Genomic DNA, 17237 nt, shown 5'->3' on the forward strand with positions numbered 1-17237 from the left:
TATGATGTGCTCATGCCCTGCCATTCTTCTGATCTATGCATATCTTGCTTATGTCCTGTATGTTTTGATTATGTCCTGCATGATTTCATGTCTTAATCTTTTATGTTTTTGCTCTTAATTTTTGCTATGCTTTGTTGCTGTGCATGTTTGCTTTATGTTGTTTGTTTTAGCTTATTGCTGCTTTCTTGGCCAGGGCTCACTTGAAAAAGAGGCAACAGCCTCAATGTGACTACCCTGGTTAAATAAAGGAGAATGAATAAATAAATAACAGGATGACTCAATGATACCTTAGGATTGCTTTTCATCCATGAGAGGATAAATACCTGATACTCCCTATTGGGTCATTCCACGTCAATTCAACCGGGGCCCGCGCACTTGGGTCTCAAAAAATTCCGAAAAAGTCACCACCACTCTCAATATTGAGAGTAACCACAGGTGCCCCTAAAATCACTGAATCATTGAAATTGAAAAGGATACCTCCACCCCTGCACAGACACTCTCAGGTGATCATGTCAGGGAAAAATTGGCCTTTGGTTATTTACTCTTTACATTAATGTTATAGAAAACATATTGCTCTCAATGGTGCATTTTGCCCATGTTCAGGGTGGAAAATAAAAAAGATTTGAGTAAGACAAGCCAAATTGGTGTTTTTAAAAAGAAGGGATCATGGAGAATAAAGAAGAATTTTTTTTTTAAAAATCTGCACACATTCCCACAAAGTGTTACAGTGCTCTGAAAATGACATCCAAAATTATTTGTCAGACTTGTGAGGTCTTCTGTTCAAACACTGATAGAGTTTCCTTTCTGTTTATTGCTTTTTTTTGAGAGTGTTTCTACTTATCTCAATAAGGGAAAAAAAATCAAGAGCCTATGTTGGGTAAAAATGTCTTCTGAAGGCCTAAACAGAGCACAGCCAAAAACTCCAATAAAATTTTGATCGTCTTTGAGGGAGTGCTATGACCATGCAGGATCATCCAGACCCAAAATGACAGTTTTGCTGCATACTATTCCTATTTATGTACCAGCATGCAAAATTTGAACCTCCCTACATGGTTTAGTTCTTGAGCTATGGGCTTGTGAACTTTGACAAAAAAAAGAGTCTGAACAAAATTGACACCCCCCTCCCCCAGTAAAACTGGCTGTAACATGGAAAGTATACAGCTTACATTCAAATAAATTTACAGTGTTTCTCCTAGGTAACATGGGTACATCTGGTGATTTTTTTTTTTTTTTTCCAGAACTTTTTGAGACCTAAGTGCGCGGGCCCTGGTTGAATTGACGTGGAATGACCCATTTAGAATATAATCAGCTGAAATGTACATAATCAGATAGTTGTCATGTAAAGCATTTGTTGTGATGTGAATGAAGTCCATTATTTTTCTTTCCTCCAGCATTACCTAACTTCCTCAAACGGTTAAGAGGAAGGTGTTTTAACTCTTCCCTGGAAAATGCAAGACATTTTTTTAAAGCATGTTGCAAATTGAAATATTTTAAATGACAATCAGAAAATGTGTCAAAATAATTTGGATCACCTGAAGCTGAAATTGCACAGGCGTAAACTGAAGAGAAAGATATTAGATCATTCTTACAAGGCAAAGAGGAACATTTATACTGTATTCAACATGCAGTAAATGTCTAGTACAGTAAATGTTGTCTCAGTAAATGTAAGTCTGGTAATGTTGTGCTCCTCCCCCCAGGTTGATGGGCAGCATGGCCTTATCCAATCACTATCGCTCAGAGGACCTGTTGGATATTGAGACAGCAGCTGGGGGATTCCAGCAGAGGAAGGGCATGAGACAGTGTCTCCCCCTCACCTTCTGCTTCCACACTGGACTGAGCCAGTACATGGCCTTGGAAAGCACAGAGGGACGCACACGCAGTGAGATCTTCTACCATTGTCCGGTTAGATTGCTCTCTCTTCTTAGTAGTTCCCTATACTGTAAGAATAACACACTTTTTTTTTTTTCGCGGTCTGGTTTCCATCAAATCCTGTGCTCTGATTGGTTGGCGAGCGGGTCCGTATCCCATGAAACGGACCCCAGTTACAGACCCAGTTACGGACCTCTGGCGACTTGCTTGTTCACAACAACAAACATCGTAGCAATTTTTGTCAACATTTATTTTCGCATTTCTCAGGAGAATAGCATTCATTTTACATCATGGATAGCGATAATGACAGTCTTCACAGTGAAAGCGAGTTTTACTACCCTGATGAAGAAGAAATAAAAGAAAACATTTCAGGAGAAAGCTAAAAACCTGTAACTGTTGCTAACGCCGAGCAAAAAACATGGCTGAATCCTGAATGACTCAGTTTTGTATAAATAGGGGACTACATAGGCGTCAAAATGTAGTTTTTTTTTTTTTTTTTCTTGCCACGGAAGTGCACTTGTATACCGAGGAGGAAGCAATTTGCATTACAGCCGTGAATGAGGGTTCAAAATGGCGGCTCGCCTCGGCTCGGTTTTCCCTTTCGGGCGCTCTCGTTTTCTGTTAGAATTTGGTAAAGAAAAAAATAAATATATTATTTACCAGCTTAAGGTTGGTCCATATGGTGAAATGCCGTGACCTCGGCTTTGAATACTGACCTCGGCCCAGAGGGCCTCGGTCAGTACTTTCAAGACCTCGGTCACAGTATTTCACGATATGGACTTCCCAGCTGGTAAATAACATACATGTATGACCTTTTGATATTCTTTATTCCTTCATTGCCTAACTGCCTCCATATGGCTTTTTTTTGTTTTGTTTTGTTTTTGGCAAGAGGGGGAAAACATGTTCTCTCTTTCTCCCACTAATACCCACCCCCACGCATGCCAGACTAGCTGTTGGAATAGATGCACAGAAATCAAATCTTTGACACACAGAAACCAATCTCATCTCAGCAGTCAGCATTATATACAGACATTTGACTCCCACATCACCAGTTGCCTTTTTGCCCCCAAATACTACCAGAGTAGGTGCCATTGTTCACTTTTTGATACACATTCTCTCTTTCATTCACACAGCACAATATAACATCAGAATATAAATATTCTTATCAGGGTATTTGCATCCGCAATGAGCTTTCTCTTTGACTTAGAAACACACAAAGAGAAATATTATCTTAGCAAATGCACATGACACACCCAGTGAGATTAAAAAAATGTTTTAGCATTGCTTGATTAGTGTAACAGACAATAAACCCATGAAGATTCTCTAGCACCTGTCAGATGATTAGTATAATATATGCGCTTAGAGTGCACTTGTTCTGTTCATTCCTGATTAGCGCAAACACACACAGCAGATGGATCATCACCTCCACTATTTACCCACTGAGTTCCTGCTTCACCATAATAGACTGGTACAATGACTATAACACTGCTGACCTGATTGATTTGATTGATCTCCTACTCTACTTTTCAATCAGTTGTGAATAAGTTCCAAAAGTACTTAGACTCCTACATTAGAGACAAAGTCTCTCCTCTTAACTGAAGAGAAAATCTCGCTCTTTTCTGGGAGAGAACCATGGCCTCGGACTTGTACTCGGCAACAGAATTGTTCATGAAAATATTATTTGCAAATAACAGGGATGTTTTCTCTAGCCCTCCCTACTGGACATCTCTCCAACCTTGGCTGTGTCTTGATATCCTGTAAGTGAATATACTCGGCTCACTGAAGTACACAAGCTCCTTAAACACAATGTTGACATCCATGAAGAGTTTTTTCAAATGTATTACTAAATTAGGAATAAGAGGAGCTCAGGTTTGTTCACTTTGTTAATGGCACTGAAATTTGTGTGCATTTGACCAATGAAGATGTCTTTTTTTTTTTTTTTTTTGTCTTTTTTTTTTTGGTCTTTTTTTTTTATTCAGGATCAACTAGCACAAGATCCATCTGCTATTGATATGTTCATCACAGGTAGGGCACTAGTATTTGTGTACAGCTCAATTGAGTATTTTGATTGCTTTTACATGTCTGATGAGATAGATATTAACCACTTCACTGGCCACAATACTAGATAATGCTGTTGTTTGTTGGTCATAATTGCATTTTTATGTTTTCATGCTCTCTTTTGGGATGCAACTCAAATGCTGTGTTAGAATCTGATGTTTGCCAGATTATATTCTGGCAAACGTCTCCATAACCTTTCAGTTAATTGATCTTATGTTGCTCTCTCATGTTGTTTTACTCTCCCAGGGTCCAGCTTTACTGAATGGTTTACCTCATATGTTCAAAATGTAGTGACTGGAGAATACCCCATCATCCGGGACCAGATATTCAGGTAAGGGTGTGTGTGTGTGTGTGTGTGTGTGTGTGTGTGTGTGTGCGCGCGCGCGCGCACCATGCTATCTAGCAGACTTTATCTGCTATCCCTGGATAGGTGACATTAAAAGTTATCATGTTCATGAAAATATGAATGAAAGATTAATGGTAAAGACACACTTAACCCTTTTACCATTGCGTAACATTTTCCAGAATGGGTTTCCTTATGACAGAAAGACTGGAATAGTGGTCTATAGTGGTGGAAGTGTTAAGCAGAAAATAAACATGTGATAACACTGTATCTTTCATAGTTGCAGTGCCCTCCAGAATTACTGCCACTCTTCAAGAACCTGAACAAAAATGTAATGTTTGAAAAGAGCTCAAACATTCAGGGACATTGTATAGATTTATTTAAACATAATTGAACTCCTTACTTATTAACATTTTTCCTACAATATACTGGTTTCAAAATTATTGACACAATATTTTGTGATGCCTGCCCTGGGCATAATTACACTGGAGTCTCCTCCTGTAATGTATAACAAGATTGGGGACCCCTGTAGAGTGGTCTTGGTTCACTCATGTAAACAGAACATTGTAAATGCCTTTATTTTCTTAGGCTTATATATCATATGTGGACTTGTCTCTCAATTCCGACCACAAGTTTTTAGGAAGGTGAAACTCAGAACCACAAGAACCAACTAAACAGCCCTATAATAAAACTTTGACATTTGTTCTTTGTTTCTGACACGTGAAACTTTTTTGTTATGACTGCAGCACTCTCTCAGATTAGGGAATGAGGAGCTGACAAAGCCAAGGTGCATTTTATTTTTTCTTTGTGATCAAGTTTCAATTACATTATTTCTCTTTTGCTTTTAGAACATGCGCGCACACATTGCTGGGTAGTTCAGCTCTCTCCCTCTCTGGCTTCCCTCTGCAAGAACACAGAAAAAACACAAACGTAAATTGCCAGTAATCAAACACAGGTGAAACTCATCATGTGTTCCCCGCTGGTTCTACCTGACTCATCGCCACCTACAGTTGACGTTTGACCACACCCCTGCTGTCACATACCCCCACCACCCGATTCAGGCCGGCGAACTATCTGGCCTGTGGCTGACTACCCCCTTGGTGGGAGATGTAATCCTCCAACACAGTTTGCACCCCCAGCCTGTGGACCACTTCAAACTTAGAACTAGATACCAACTAGTGATCCATGTGTTAGCATCCTTCATAAGGTGGAGCCACTGGAGCAGGACATGGTCAGAACAGTGTGTGAAAGGGTGTCTGAGCAGGTAGTATTGAAAAGTAAGAACCACCCATTTGATGGTAAGACACTTTCTTGAGCGTACTGTACTCTTGACTCATGCTCTGAGGGCTTGCAGTTGATGTACAGCATGGGACGCTCCTCCTCCTCCTCCTTCTCCATCTGGGACAAAATGGCACCCAGCCCTCTGTCTGGCGTATCAAGTCTGCAAGACAATAGGGAGAGAAAAGTCAGGAGAATGCAAGAGTGGGCCCCTACACAAAGCCACTTTAACCTGGACAAAAGCCCAGATCCCCTGGACCAGTTCTGGTGCCCCCTTTTTGGTGAGGTCAGTCAGCGGGCTCGTGACAGCCGAAAAATTAAGTATAAACCTCCTGTAATAGCCAGCCAGCCCCAGGAACTGCCTCACCCCTTTTTTGGTCATGGGCAGGCTGCAGTCTTATCAATTTAGGGACACACCTGCCCATGACCCAAGTGGAAGCTCAGATACCTTACTTCCACCCACCTATTTGCACACTTCCTTGGGTTTGCTGTGACTCCCGTGCATCTCAATGAACTTAGGACAGCCCTTAGATGTTGTAAATGCTGCTGCCAATCATTACTGTAAATAATGATGTCATCTATATAGGCAGCATATGCACTGTCTGTGCAGAGGAATCTGTCCATGAGATGCTGAAATGTCAGTGGGGCTCCAAACACCCCAAACAGAAGGGTGAAAAACTGGTGTAACCCAAATTGAGTGGAAAAGAGAGTTTTTCACTGAATAATGGCATCAAGGGAATCTGTCAGTCTCCTTGAGTCAAATTCAGTGTTGAATAAAATTGAGCCACGCCTAACCAGTTGAGCAGTTCATCAGTGCAAGTCATCGGATATGCGTCAAATTTAGATACTGCATTGAGTTTTCTAATGTCTACACAGAACCAGGCCAACCTGGTTTTGGGGGTGAAAATCACTGGGCTGCTCCAATCACTGTGTGAAGTCAGTTTATTTATATAGTGCTTTTAACAACACATCACAAAGCAGCTTTACAGAAAAATTAAGACTTTAAACATATGAACCAATTGTATCCCTTGTCTGTCTGTCTGTCTGTCTGTCTGTCTGTCTGTCTGTCTGTCTATTGATCACTGTGCAATTCAATTACCTCTCTGTCAAGCATAGCCTTGAGTTCATCCTGAACTCCACATTTTTGTGTTCAGGGAGCCGATTCAGGCAGCTGTGCGCCACCACCCCGGAGAAGTTTCAATGTGGTGCTCTATGAGATTAGTGCAACCGGGCAGGGGCGAAAACACATCACAGAATTGCTCCTGCAGTCTGACATTCTGTGCTCTCTGGAACACCAAGAGGTGATTTTTACAGGGGACCGGGATGAATTGGGCTCCACTTTTTAGACTTATCTCTGGTTCCAGCTCCTCCCTCTCAGGAGCCACTGTCATCAGATCCACAGGAACCTTCGTGCTTTCAGGAGATTAAGGTGGTACATTTGAAGTGCACCACCTCTAACTCTTTGCCTGATCTCTTAGTTGACTTCTCCAGCCTCAAAGGGTCCTTGTCACTTCACGAGTATTTAGAGCTCAATGTGGGTAGTAAAATGTGCACTTTATTTCCCGGTGCAAATTTATATATCTGTGTTTGCCTATTCTAAATATTCTAATTGTTTGCCTAAATTCTCCTGGGTGAGATGCCTCGGTGTGTGAAGTTTTGCTCTCAGGTCAAGAACGTACTGAATTTCATTTTTGCTATTAGAAGGTTCCTCCTCCCAATTTTCCCTGATGTCAAGGACACCATGGGATTTGAGACCTTACAGTAATTCAAATGTGGAAAACCTGGTGGAGGCTTGTGGGACCTCTTACACTGCAAATAAAAGGAGGCTGAGCCATTTGTCCAAACTTCTACCATCCCTGTGAATGAACTTACAAATCATGTTTTTAAACTTTTTGATTAAACCAGCCTGTCCATTTGATTAACACTTGGGATTAAATCGATTCATATCAGTGATTCATACAGTTCGCAAAGTGTTTGTGACGTAAACATTGTGCCTTGATCAGTCAGGATTTCTTTTGGGATCCCGACTCGGGAGAGAATGTGGAAGAGTGTTTCCGCATCACTGCATGCAGAAATCTTGTGTAGAGGCACGGCTTCCAGGTATCGCATTGCATAATCCACCAAGACTAACACAAAAGCAATACCCTTGTGCAGATCAATCCAATGGCCCAACAAGATCCATTCCAATTCTTTTGAAGGGGAGCTCGATCAAATGTAAAGAGCGCAATGGTGCTTTTCAGGTGGCCGACAGATTCACCAGCTGACATTTGCAACATGCCGCACACCACCTGCATACATCACCATGAATGCTGGGCCAATAGAAATGGGCCATGAGTCAGTTCAGTGTTTTATCCTGACCTAAATGCCCCACCATGGAATTATGATGAGCCTTATGGAATAGAAGTTCCCTAGGGCTCTTTGGGACCTTGAACTGGGTTGTTTCCTTTCCTGTTTGAGTGTCCTGCGTCACTTGACATAACTCAGCTTTAATAACAAAAAAGTTTGGTTAGGAGAGTGCAGTATTAAGCTGGAGATTTTGTCCCTCAGTTATTCTTACTTGGTCAAAAGCATGCCTTGCAGTTTCATCTTGCAGCTGCTCCAACAGGAAATCCTGTGGAGCGTATAAAGACAGCTCTGGAACAGCATCCCCAGATAAAGCTACACCGGAATCCTCCCAAAGCACGCTACAGCAGGACCATCCACAAACAAGGGCTTTACAACTGCTTTAAAACCCAGCCAGTTTGTCCTTAGGATTAGTAGATGGGTAAAGTGAGAACTAACCGCTGTCTCCACATTATGGTTTTCGTCCTTTAACTGGATACTGACAGGTGCCAATGGATACTTGTGAACATCCCCGTGTACACACCTCATCTTCACCAATTCTGCATTTCCCAACACTCTGCATTGAATTGGGTTTTGATAAAACGTGGTCTGATTACAACATGACTCCATCAAGGCCTGATGTGTACCCCCTTGAATACTCACTACCACTTGGTACGCTCAAGCTCGATTGGGGGAAGGCCAAGGTGCATTAGGAATGTGGATCAGAATCCCCACCACCTTAAGGGGATGCTGATCCCGGAAATGCCCAGCTTTTCTGCCGTGCCTGCGGACCGGGCTTCCCGTTTCCGTGGTGCTGGGATGGGGGAAAGTCGGTGGGGGGAGTGCCTGCTCCCGGAAATGCCGCCAGATGATTCCTAGCCAGCCAGACTGGCTCTTCCAGCGATGCTGCAGAGTGGCACTGAACCCAGGCTGAAGTTCCTCTTGGCAGTTGGATGACGAAATGCTCCAGTGCCACTCAGCTGATGATGCCCTTGGCATTGCAATCAACAGCCACCATCAGCAGGCATCTCGGAGCTGTTGGGTCTGCTTTAGGTCCGGATACTCCAGCTGGTGTGTGGGTGTGTAGCTGTTGAGCTGTGAGCTTGGCTTCTCCTGACAGGAGCGGCAATTGGCGGACCACCCACTGGAAGGTCAGCCATGAGCATGCTTCAGCAACACACTCCAACAGCTCCACAAACACTTCTGGATCTTGAGCAGCTGCATTGGGGGGGTTGGCTGCAGGAGTGGCAGTTGGAGAACTCGCTAGCTGGACCAGGCTCTGGACCACCTGCCAGTCCTCTGCCTGGGCCTGTATTAGAGCCTGGAAACGTTGCTCCTGATCTTCGCACAGCATGAAGAGGGCCTGATGTTGGCCTTGGTGGTTACTGATGAGGGTCTGGAGGATCTCCATGACTGGTGTTGTGGGTGCTATTGGTCTTAAGTGATCAGTCTCATTAAATCAGTCTCATTAATAATACCATTAATTTTTGGTGTTACCAAACAGCTAAATTATGGTATATTCCAAATTATTATGATCACTACTGATGCAGTAATAATGTATTACTTACCGACACTACAGCCAATAGCACTCTGGAGGCAATTTGGAGTTCTTTGAGATTGTGTGACTTCAAGTATATAGTAGCAACACAGACACAGTTTAACAAATTAATTGAATTTATTATAACAATGATATTAAATGGATAATAGCAGTTGAGTACATTATATACACAAGCATAAATGGTGAGGTAGTGTGTGTGTGTGTGTGTGTGTGTGTGTGTGTGTGTGTGTGTGTGAGAGAGAGTGATTGAAATCTTATCTAAGGGGTGTGTGTGTGTGTGTGTGTGTGTGTGTGTGTGTGTGTGTGTGTGTGTGTGTGTGTTGGGGGGAGGTGAGAATCACCTCGTGGTCTCTTGAGACAAAGGAATTAGCCGTGGTGGCTAACCCACTCCCTGTAACATTACCAAATTCACTGAAATCTTGATGAGGTCAAAATATGTGTAATAAGGAAATTAAGGATAGAAGAGAGCATGCACAAGTTATCTTTTAAAACAACGGAGAGAGAGCAATGTAGAACTCAAGAAGTATGCACAATTTAAACAGTTTCTGAGTTTAAGTTCACACTACTTCATAAAGCTAATTCCTAAGACTAATTTGCCCAAATGCCAGTCTTACTTCCAGTAATCGATATCTCGATGCGGGATGCAGAGATTTCCCGGAGTTCCGCGGAGTTTCACAGAGCTCGCAGAGGCTTCTGTAACAAGTGGAGAATTCTTGACCCGACGTTTTGTCGTTCGTGAGGAAAAGTCTCTGACGATAATGTGCACAGCGATTAAGTCAGAAGGAATCCGGTCGCTTCTAACTTTTAATTAACTGCTTAGGCAGCAGTCGTAACGTTACTTATAATAAACAAATAAAAACCGGTTGTAACTCAATATGAGGGCGCAACTTGGGCAATTTTTACCGTGGCCAGTGGTATGCGAAAGCGCGCTGAGTTTCTTTTGCTTGCAAGGCAGACGTCTTTATCTTGGGTGTTCTGATGAGCAGGGTGTCCCTTTGTGTCTGTACTCATAGAGTCCACGACGAGAGAGCGAGAACGGAAGTTGACTGAGCCATTTATGGCTTCTAGGGAGGATGTGACGTAGGTAATCCCGCCCAGGCGTGACGTAGGTCATCGCGGAAGTTAGTTGATGGGATTTGTAGTTCTAGAAGGGACTGTCACTGTCCCTATAGTGTGAACTCCATGATGGCACTTTCTTCTCCCTCCCAGGTTTCAGCACCAGTGTAATGCCCACAACTGATGCTCAACCACGCCCCCACTGCCACAGACTCTAATTACGCTTAATGGAATCCACCTTGAATTACTTGCATAGCATGCATTTATGAACAGTGGTGGAAGAAGTATTCAGATCCTTTACTTAAGTAAAGCGGCATGGTGGTGTAAGTGGTTAGCATGGTCGCCTCACAGCAAGAAGGTTCTGAGTTTGAGCCCAGTGGCCAGCGGGGGCCTTTCTGTGCAGAGTTTGCATGTTCTCCCCATGTCTGCATGGGTTTCCTCTGGGTGCTCCGGTTTCCCCCACAGTTCAAAGACATGTGGTTAGGTTAATATGGGATGACCTTGGGCTGGGATGGCCTTGGGCTGAGGTGCCCTTGAGCGAGGCACCTAACTCCCAACTGCTCCCTGGGCGCTGTTAGCATGGCTGCCCACTGCTCTGGGTATGTGTGTGTGCTCATTGCTCACGTGTGTGCATGTGTGTGTTCACTGCTTCAGATGGGTTAAATGCAGAGAGGAATTTCACAAGTGTGCGATGAATAAAGCTTTCTTTTTCTTTCTTTCTCTCTCTTTCTTTCTTTGAACATACTTCACAACAAGTAAAAGTCCTGCATTCAAAACCTTACTAAAGTAAAAGTTACTTATTGTATCAGAAGTAAAAGTACTCATTGTGCAGTAAACTGGTCCCTGTCAGTGTTTTACAATTGTATTTCTGATAGTGGGGGACTGCGTTCATGCACTCCCCTTTCACATAACTCTGGGTGGCATGGTGGTGTAGTGGGTAGCGCTGTTGACTCGCAGCAAGGAGGTTCTGGGTTCGAGCCCAGTGGCCGATGGTGGCCTTTTCTGTGTGGAGTTTGCATGTTCTCCCCATGTCTGCGTGGGTTTCCTCTGGGTGCTCTGGTTTCCCCCACAGTTCAAAGATATGCAGTTAGGTTCTGGTGTGGATTTAAGGGGGGGGCCCCACTCCCCCCATCCAAAAAAAAAAAGGTTTTAGTACATGGCTACTTGGAATTGTGACTTGATTGTATTGCAGATATCGAGAGATGCCAGCTGTTTTTTTAATTAATAAGGTTTAAAAAAATAAACAAAATAAATGGTTTATGTGGGATTGAGCTGAAGAGTTTATGGTATAAATTTATATTTAATAGTAGGTCTGAGCTTAGGTTTTGTCACTCGTGACACGAATGCAATGAAAAGCGAGCTGGGCGAGTCCTCTTGGATTTTAACAGGGCACGGGAACGTCATGCATCGACATAACATACTGTATTCCCAGACTGCACTGTGGACTACATGTTAAAGGGCGTGCGTCATCGTTTTATGTTTATGGTATCATTTAACACACATGTTCACAAGCCAAAATGATAAGATGCTGCAGCAGGCTTACTGCGTACACATGTCGGCTGTCCAGCTACTGCTCGTATTCATTAATAAGCTATCCCTGTACTTACTATACCCTGTGTATGTACATGGTACATGTGCCGTTTTGGGGGGTGAACCTCACTTGGATTTTTATGACAGCGGCCGGATAGGTCTGTGAGAGATGTTGATTTTTGCAACAGCTCTGAAGAAAATCTGCTTGAAATCCCCTGAATATTGGGAATGAAGACTTGTTCACATGCAACTCACACAATCATTATATAGTTATTTCAGTCTGTTAGACTCAGGAGTTCAGACTGCAGTTACTGACTTTGTATTATACACATGTAATTCTTGCAGTCTTTGTTTATAGTTATCCCGGTATTAAGCTCTGTCTTAAGTGGCCACTTGCATTACCTCAGTTTACCTGGGTATATACACTGTATGTACATTGTCTTGAGCAGGAGCTCAGATTGCAGTTGCTAAAATAGTAATTTATATAAGGTGTTTTGTGGTCAGTGTACTACACTGTAGTGTGATGTGATAATGCATTATATGACAATGCAACTTTCATAAATATTTACCATATATGAGTTGTAATTATGTTTTACACATATACCGGCAACTGACAATGTCATTTTCACTGACTAATAAAGTGGTTTTGAAAGTTGCTACTTTTAAAACATATTTCATTTACAACATGCTCTGACAGCTCGAAATGCATCTCCTGGCATTTAAAGTGCTAGTCTTACAAAAATGACATCATAAAATCCTGGGTTTTCTGTGGGTGATATGCTCAAAAACATTGTAAAGTTCACCGGTAAATAGAAAATTGGTTCAAAAAAGAATTTTTTTGCATCTGAAATTTGTTCCAAAAATCACTAAAAGTTTGTCTGCCATTAGGTTGCAGTGGTCAACCTAGGTCAGCGGTGCTGCATGTGTGACATCATATGCGCCACTGCCGCCTTTTGTGTCCACACTGACACTATAATATTCTCTGCAATGGCGTGCGTTCTTGATACTAATTCTTTTGAAATAGGCAACGAAAGCTACAAGGGGATGGTGCACAAGTGTCAATAATAATAATAATAATAATAATAATAATAATAATTATATTATTTTATTATTTTAATAATTTTATTTTAGGTGCCTATAGTAGGGAATATTGAGTGCTGTTTTATGTCCTGGTCCCACGACACCGATAACTATACCTGTCCCTGTGCCTGAATTTAGTTCCAGTCTGGAGCAGTCACATCACAGCTATAATCCCGACTATTGGTTGTTGGTTTTCGCGGGAAAATGTAGTGGTTGTATGCTGTTTGTGTGCACACCCAGTGCACTCAGCAGCACACAGTGGCTGACAGTGACTGTGAGGAAGATGCTCATTTTGCACGGAAGGCAAAGCTGAAAGAATAAGAAGAAAAGGAGAATCTGGGTGCATGAAATCCTGCAGCACATAGATGACTGCTAATCTCAGACTCCTGGCACTCCTGCATGTAACAGACCCACTCAGACAGTCAATGGCATGACAGACACAGCTATACACTGTACATACATAAAACACATGCCTATGTGTTTTGCTTTGAGAATGCTAATAAATGAACCTTTAACACAAACAGCTGAAACTGTGACTGACCCATTTTATCCTGTTTACAGTGGGCGTTCCCACCGTGAAAGAGAAACGAATCGAAAGTGATTATTCACGTGGTAACAGCATGATATTCTTTTATGAATGGGTAAGTGGGCGCTCAGTGCTCCGACTCAGGTGTGAGTAAGGTGACCAGTTTTATGTTTTGTCTAATTGAGAATTTTAAAAATTCTAATATTATTTGGTAGTGGGGACATAGGAAAGTGTATCAGACATGAGACCTCACACTGCAAAATCTTTTTTTACATGAGCCACAGATATTTGTGGCTGTGTGTAGTGTGTATGGCTACACATTCTAAAATCTCAGTTTTAGATCTCGATTTTAATCTCACGCAGCCACGCTCACTCTCTTTCCCCCCCCCAACCCCCCACACACACACTTTTACCAGTTGTACCCACTCTACTGCCAATGAGCTTCCATATGTCTTCCTTTTTGGCTGTATCTTTGTACAGCTTGTGTTTTTTGTTATGAAGCATGGGATTCTTTGACACTTCTATAATTAGCTTCTCCTCTATTGATGCAACAAGGATGTACAAAGATGGTTGGGAAAAATGGCACGTGCTATTTTTCCCAACCAGACATCACCAAATGTATAGTGGTGGTTGAAAGTTTGTGAACCCTTTAAAATTTGCTGTATTTCTGCATAAATATGACCTAAAACATCAGATTTTCACACAAGTCCTAAAAGTAGATAAAGAGAACCCAGTTAAACAAATGAGACAAAAATATTATATGTGGTCATTTATTTATTGAGGAAAATGATCCAATATTACATATCTGTGGGTGGCAAAAGTATGTGAACCTTTGCTTTCAGTATCTGGTGTAACCCCCTTGTGCAGCAATAACTACAACTCAATGTTTCCGGTAACTGTTGATCAGTTCTGCACACCGGCTTGGAGGAATTTTAGTCCATTCCTCCGTACAGAACAGCTTCAACTCTGGGATGTTCGTGGGTTTCCTCACATGAACTGCTCACTTCAAGTCCTTCCACAACATTTTGATTGAATTAAGGTCAGGACTTTGACTTAGCCATTCCAAAACATGAACTTTATTCTTCTTTAACCATTCTTTGGTAGAACGACTTGTGTGCTTAGGGTCGTTGTCTTGCTGCATGACCCACCTTCTCTTGAGATTCAGTTCATGGACAGATGTCCTGACATTTTCCTTTAGAATTCGCTGGTATAATTCAGAATGCATTGTTCCATCAATGATGGCAAGCCGTCCTGGCCCAGATGCAGCAAAACAGGCCCAAACCATGATACTACCACCAACCCTGCCATGCACACCATTGTTGTTCAGTGTTCTCCTGATGGTGGACTCATGCACATTAACATTAGCCAATGTGAGAGAGGCCTTCAGTTGCTTAGAAGTTATCCTGGGGTCCTTTGTGACCTCGCCGACTATTACACGCCTTGCTCTTAGAGTGATCTTTGTTGGTTGACCACTCCTGGGGAAGGTAACAATGGTCTTGAATTTCCTCCATTTGGACACAATCTGTCAGACTGTGGATTGGTGGAGTCCAAACTCTTTTAGAGATGGTTCTATTTCGTTTCTCCTGACCGCCAGAGGCGGTGCTTTCAGCACATGGATATCCATCACATGAACGTGCAGGTCGAGTAATAGTAACAACAAAGTCACGTGTGACCTGGGTGACGTCACCCCGTGACCCCGGCACAAAAGACCGGTGAACCCAGGAAGTGACCTCTTGCATCTTCTCGCGTTTGCAGGTTGCGAGTTGGATTAGAATTTGGACAAAGCGCCGTGTTAGTTTCGTTACCCGTAGGGTTGGGGCTGTGCTTACGCACCCTCCAAGAAACTGCGTTAAGTCCACCAATTCTTTTTCTCTTATTTTCGTATTGATTTGTTATTCCGTTAAGCTGAGTGCTCTCGCTCGGTGGAGTTAGCTGATTAGCCCTCCGGGGCGGTGTCCTCGCCGCTGGAGGCCGGCTTGTTTTCGTTCAGTTAAGCGGTTTTCATTCATTTAAATTAAAGCGGTGTTTCTCACCGCTGTTTGTTATCAGTTCTGTGGCGCACGGCGCCTATCTTTGTTAATATTATCGACCGCCTTGTTTTGTGTAGCCTTGCCTCCGGCCTGTTCACGGGCCGGCTGTCTTGTGTGTGTTGTATTCGTATTGTTTGTTACTCCGTTAAGCTGAGTGCTCTCGCTCGGTGGAGTTAGCTGACTAGCCCTCCGAGGCGGGGTCCTCGCCGCTGGAGGCCGGCTTATTTTCGTTCAGGTAAGCGGTTTTCATTCATTTAAATTAGAGCGGTGTTTCTCACCGCTGGTTATCAGTTCTGTGGCGCACGGCGCCTATCTTGTTAATATTATCGACCGCCTTGTTTGTGTAACCTTGCCTCCGGCCTGCTCACGGGCCGGCTGTCTTGTGTGTTTTAGCGGCGTATGATGTCTTCTCACGCTAGTGAGTGACTGTTTAGTTGCGGCTGTCTTTTAAACCCACGGCAGTAGGCTCGCAGTTCATGAGATCCGGGTGCTCCCGCTTAGGCCCTCGCACCATTTATTTTTTTCTTCTTCTCCCGACCACGGGTGTGTTCGCCCGGTCGTTTTTCGTTGCCGCCTGATTGTTTATTTTGGGATACTTACTTGGGGTGTTCTCGCCCTATTTTTTAAGTTCCCTTCTGCCAGCCAGGTGTCATGGACCTATTCTCTTGCTGCGCCAACTGCCGGGCCCCCCTCGAGCCGGAGGACGGCCACCGCGAGTGCCCTCTTGCCTGGGTATTGATCACCTGAGGCAGGGGCTGACGGACATGGCCTGCGCAGACTGCATGTGCCTGAGCGTGGCTGCGCAGACCGCCAGGCTGGCTCGGATGGATCCTCCGTCTGACATCCCCCAGGCCTCGGGGGGACAGGACATGGTGCCGGCTGCAGCAGCGGGGCCCAGCAAGCGCCGTGGGGCACCCCCACGCATCTCTGCTTCCAAGGGTGATGTCTGCCGAGCTGGAGGAGATGAAGGCCCTGCTGGTGAATCTCCAGCCTCCGCCACAGGGCAGCAGTGTTCCCGCAGCCACCCCATCTGCCTGGCAGCCCGACCGTTCGCCATCACCACCGCTTCTGTCACCAGCCGTTGATGCACGCGGCCTGGATGAGCTGTCGATCCAGGCATCGGAGAGCTTTGACTGTGGTGGGTCTGACGGTCACGACTCCACCTCTCCGGCGGGTTCCCAGGCCACCAGCCATGGCACCGTGGCAGCATCGGAAGGCGGACGCTCATCCATCCAGCCAACACTGAGGGCTGCATTGGCCCGTCTGGGGTTGGACACGCCCTCGGTGGCCCAGCATCAGAGTGCTTTCTTCAGAGGCTCCACACAGCCTTCCTCGTTGTCTGTTCCGCCCTCGGCCCCATACATCGAGGAGTTACAGAGGTGTTGGGCAGACCCTAGATGCCTTTCCCACCTCCCTAGTGACGGCAGGGCCCTGGCAGCAATGCAGGACGCCCCTACCTCACCCAGACGCTGGAGGGGACGAGCGCGGCATCACGGGAGCTGTGCAACGCGGCTCTCCAGGCCTTTGCTTACTCGTCGCGGGAACTGGGCCAGCTGATGTCGTATCTCACCCTCACCCGCCGGCAGA

The 17237-nt window shown here is 44.2% G+C and overlaps 1 protein-coding gene across 3 annotated transcripts in view; it reads left to right on the plus strand.

The window, feature by feature from the left end:
- fbxo3 (F-box protein 3) overlaps positions 1 to 17237 on the plus strand; it is a 61463-nt gene that overhangs the window by 12934 nt on the left and 31292 nt on the right. For all 3 annotated transcript variants that reach the window (XM_060911677.1, XM_060911678.1, XM_060911679.1), the window contains exons 5-7: positions 1698 to 1902; positions 3849 to 3894; positions 4174 to 4258. In XM_060911677.1, the coding sequence (XP_060767660.1) occupies positions 1698 to 1902; positions 3849 to 3894; positions 4174 to 4258 (336 nt within the window). The remainder of the gene's footprint in view (positions 1 to 1697; positions 1903 to 3848; positions 3895 to 4173; positions 4259 to 17237) is intronic.

Source organism: Neoarius graeffei, chromosome 27 (assembly GCF_027579695.1).
Source record: "Neoarius graeffei isolate fNeoGra1 chromosome 27, fNeoGra1.pri, whole genome shotgun sequence".
Classification (NCBI taxonomy): domain Eukaryota; kingdom Metazoa; phylum Chordata; class Actinopteri; order Siluriformes; family Ariidae; genus Neoarius; species Neoarius graeffei.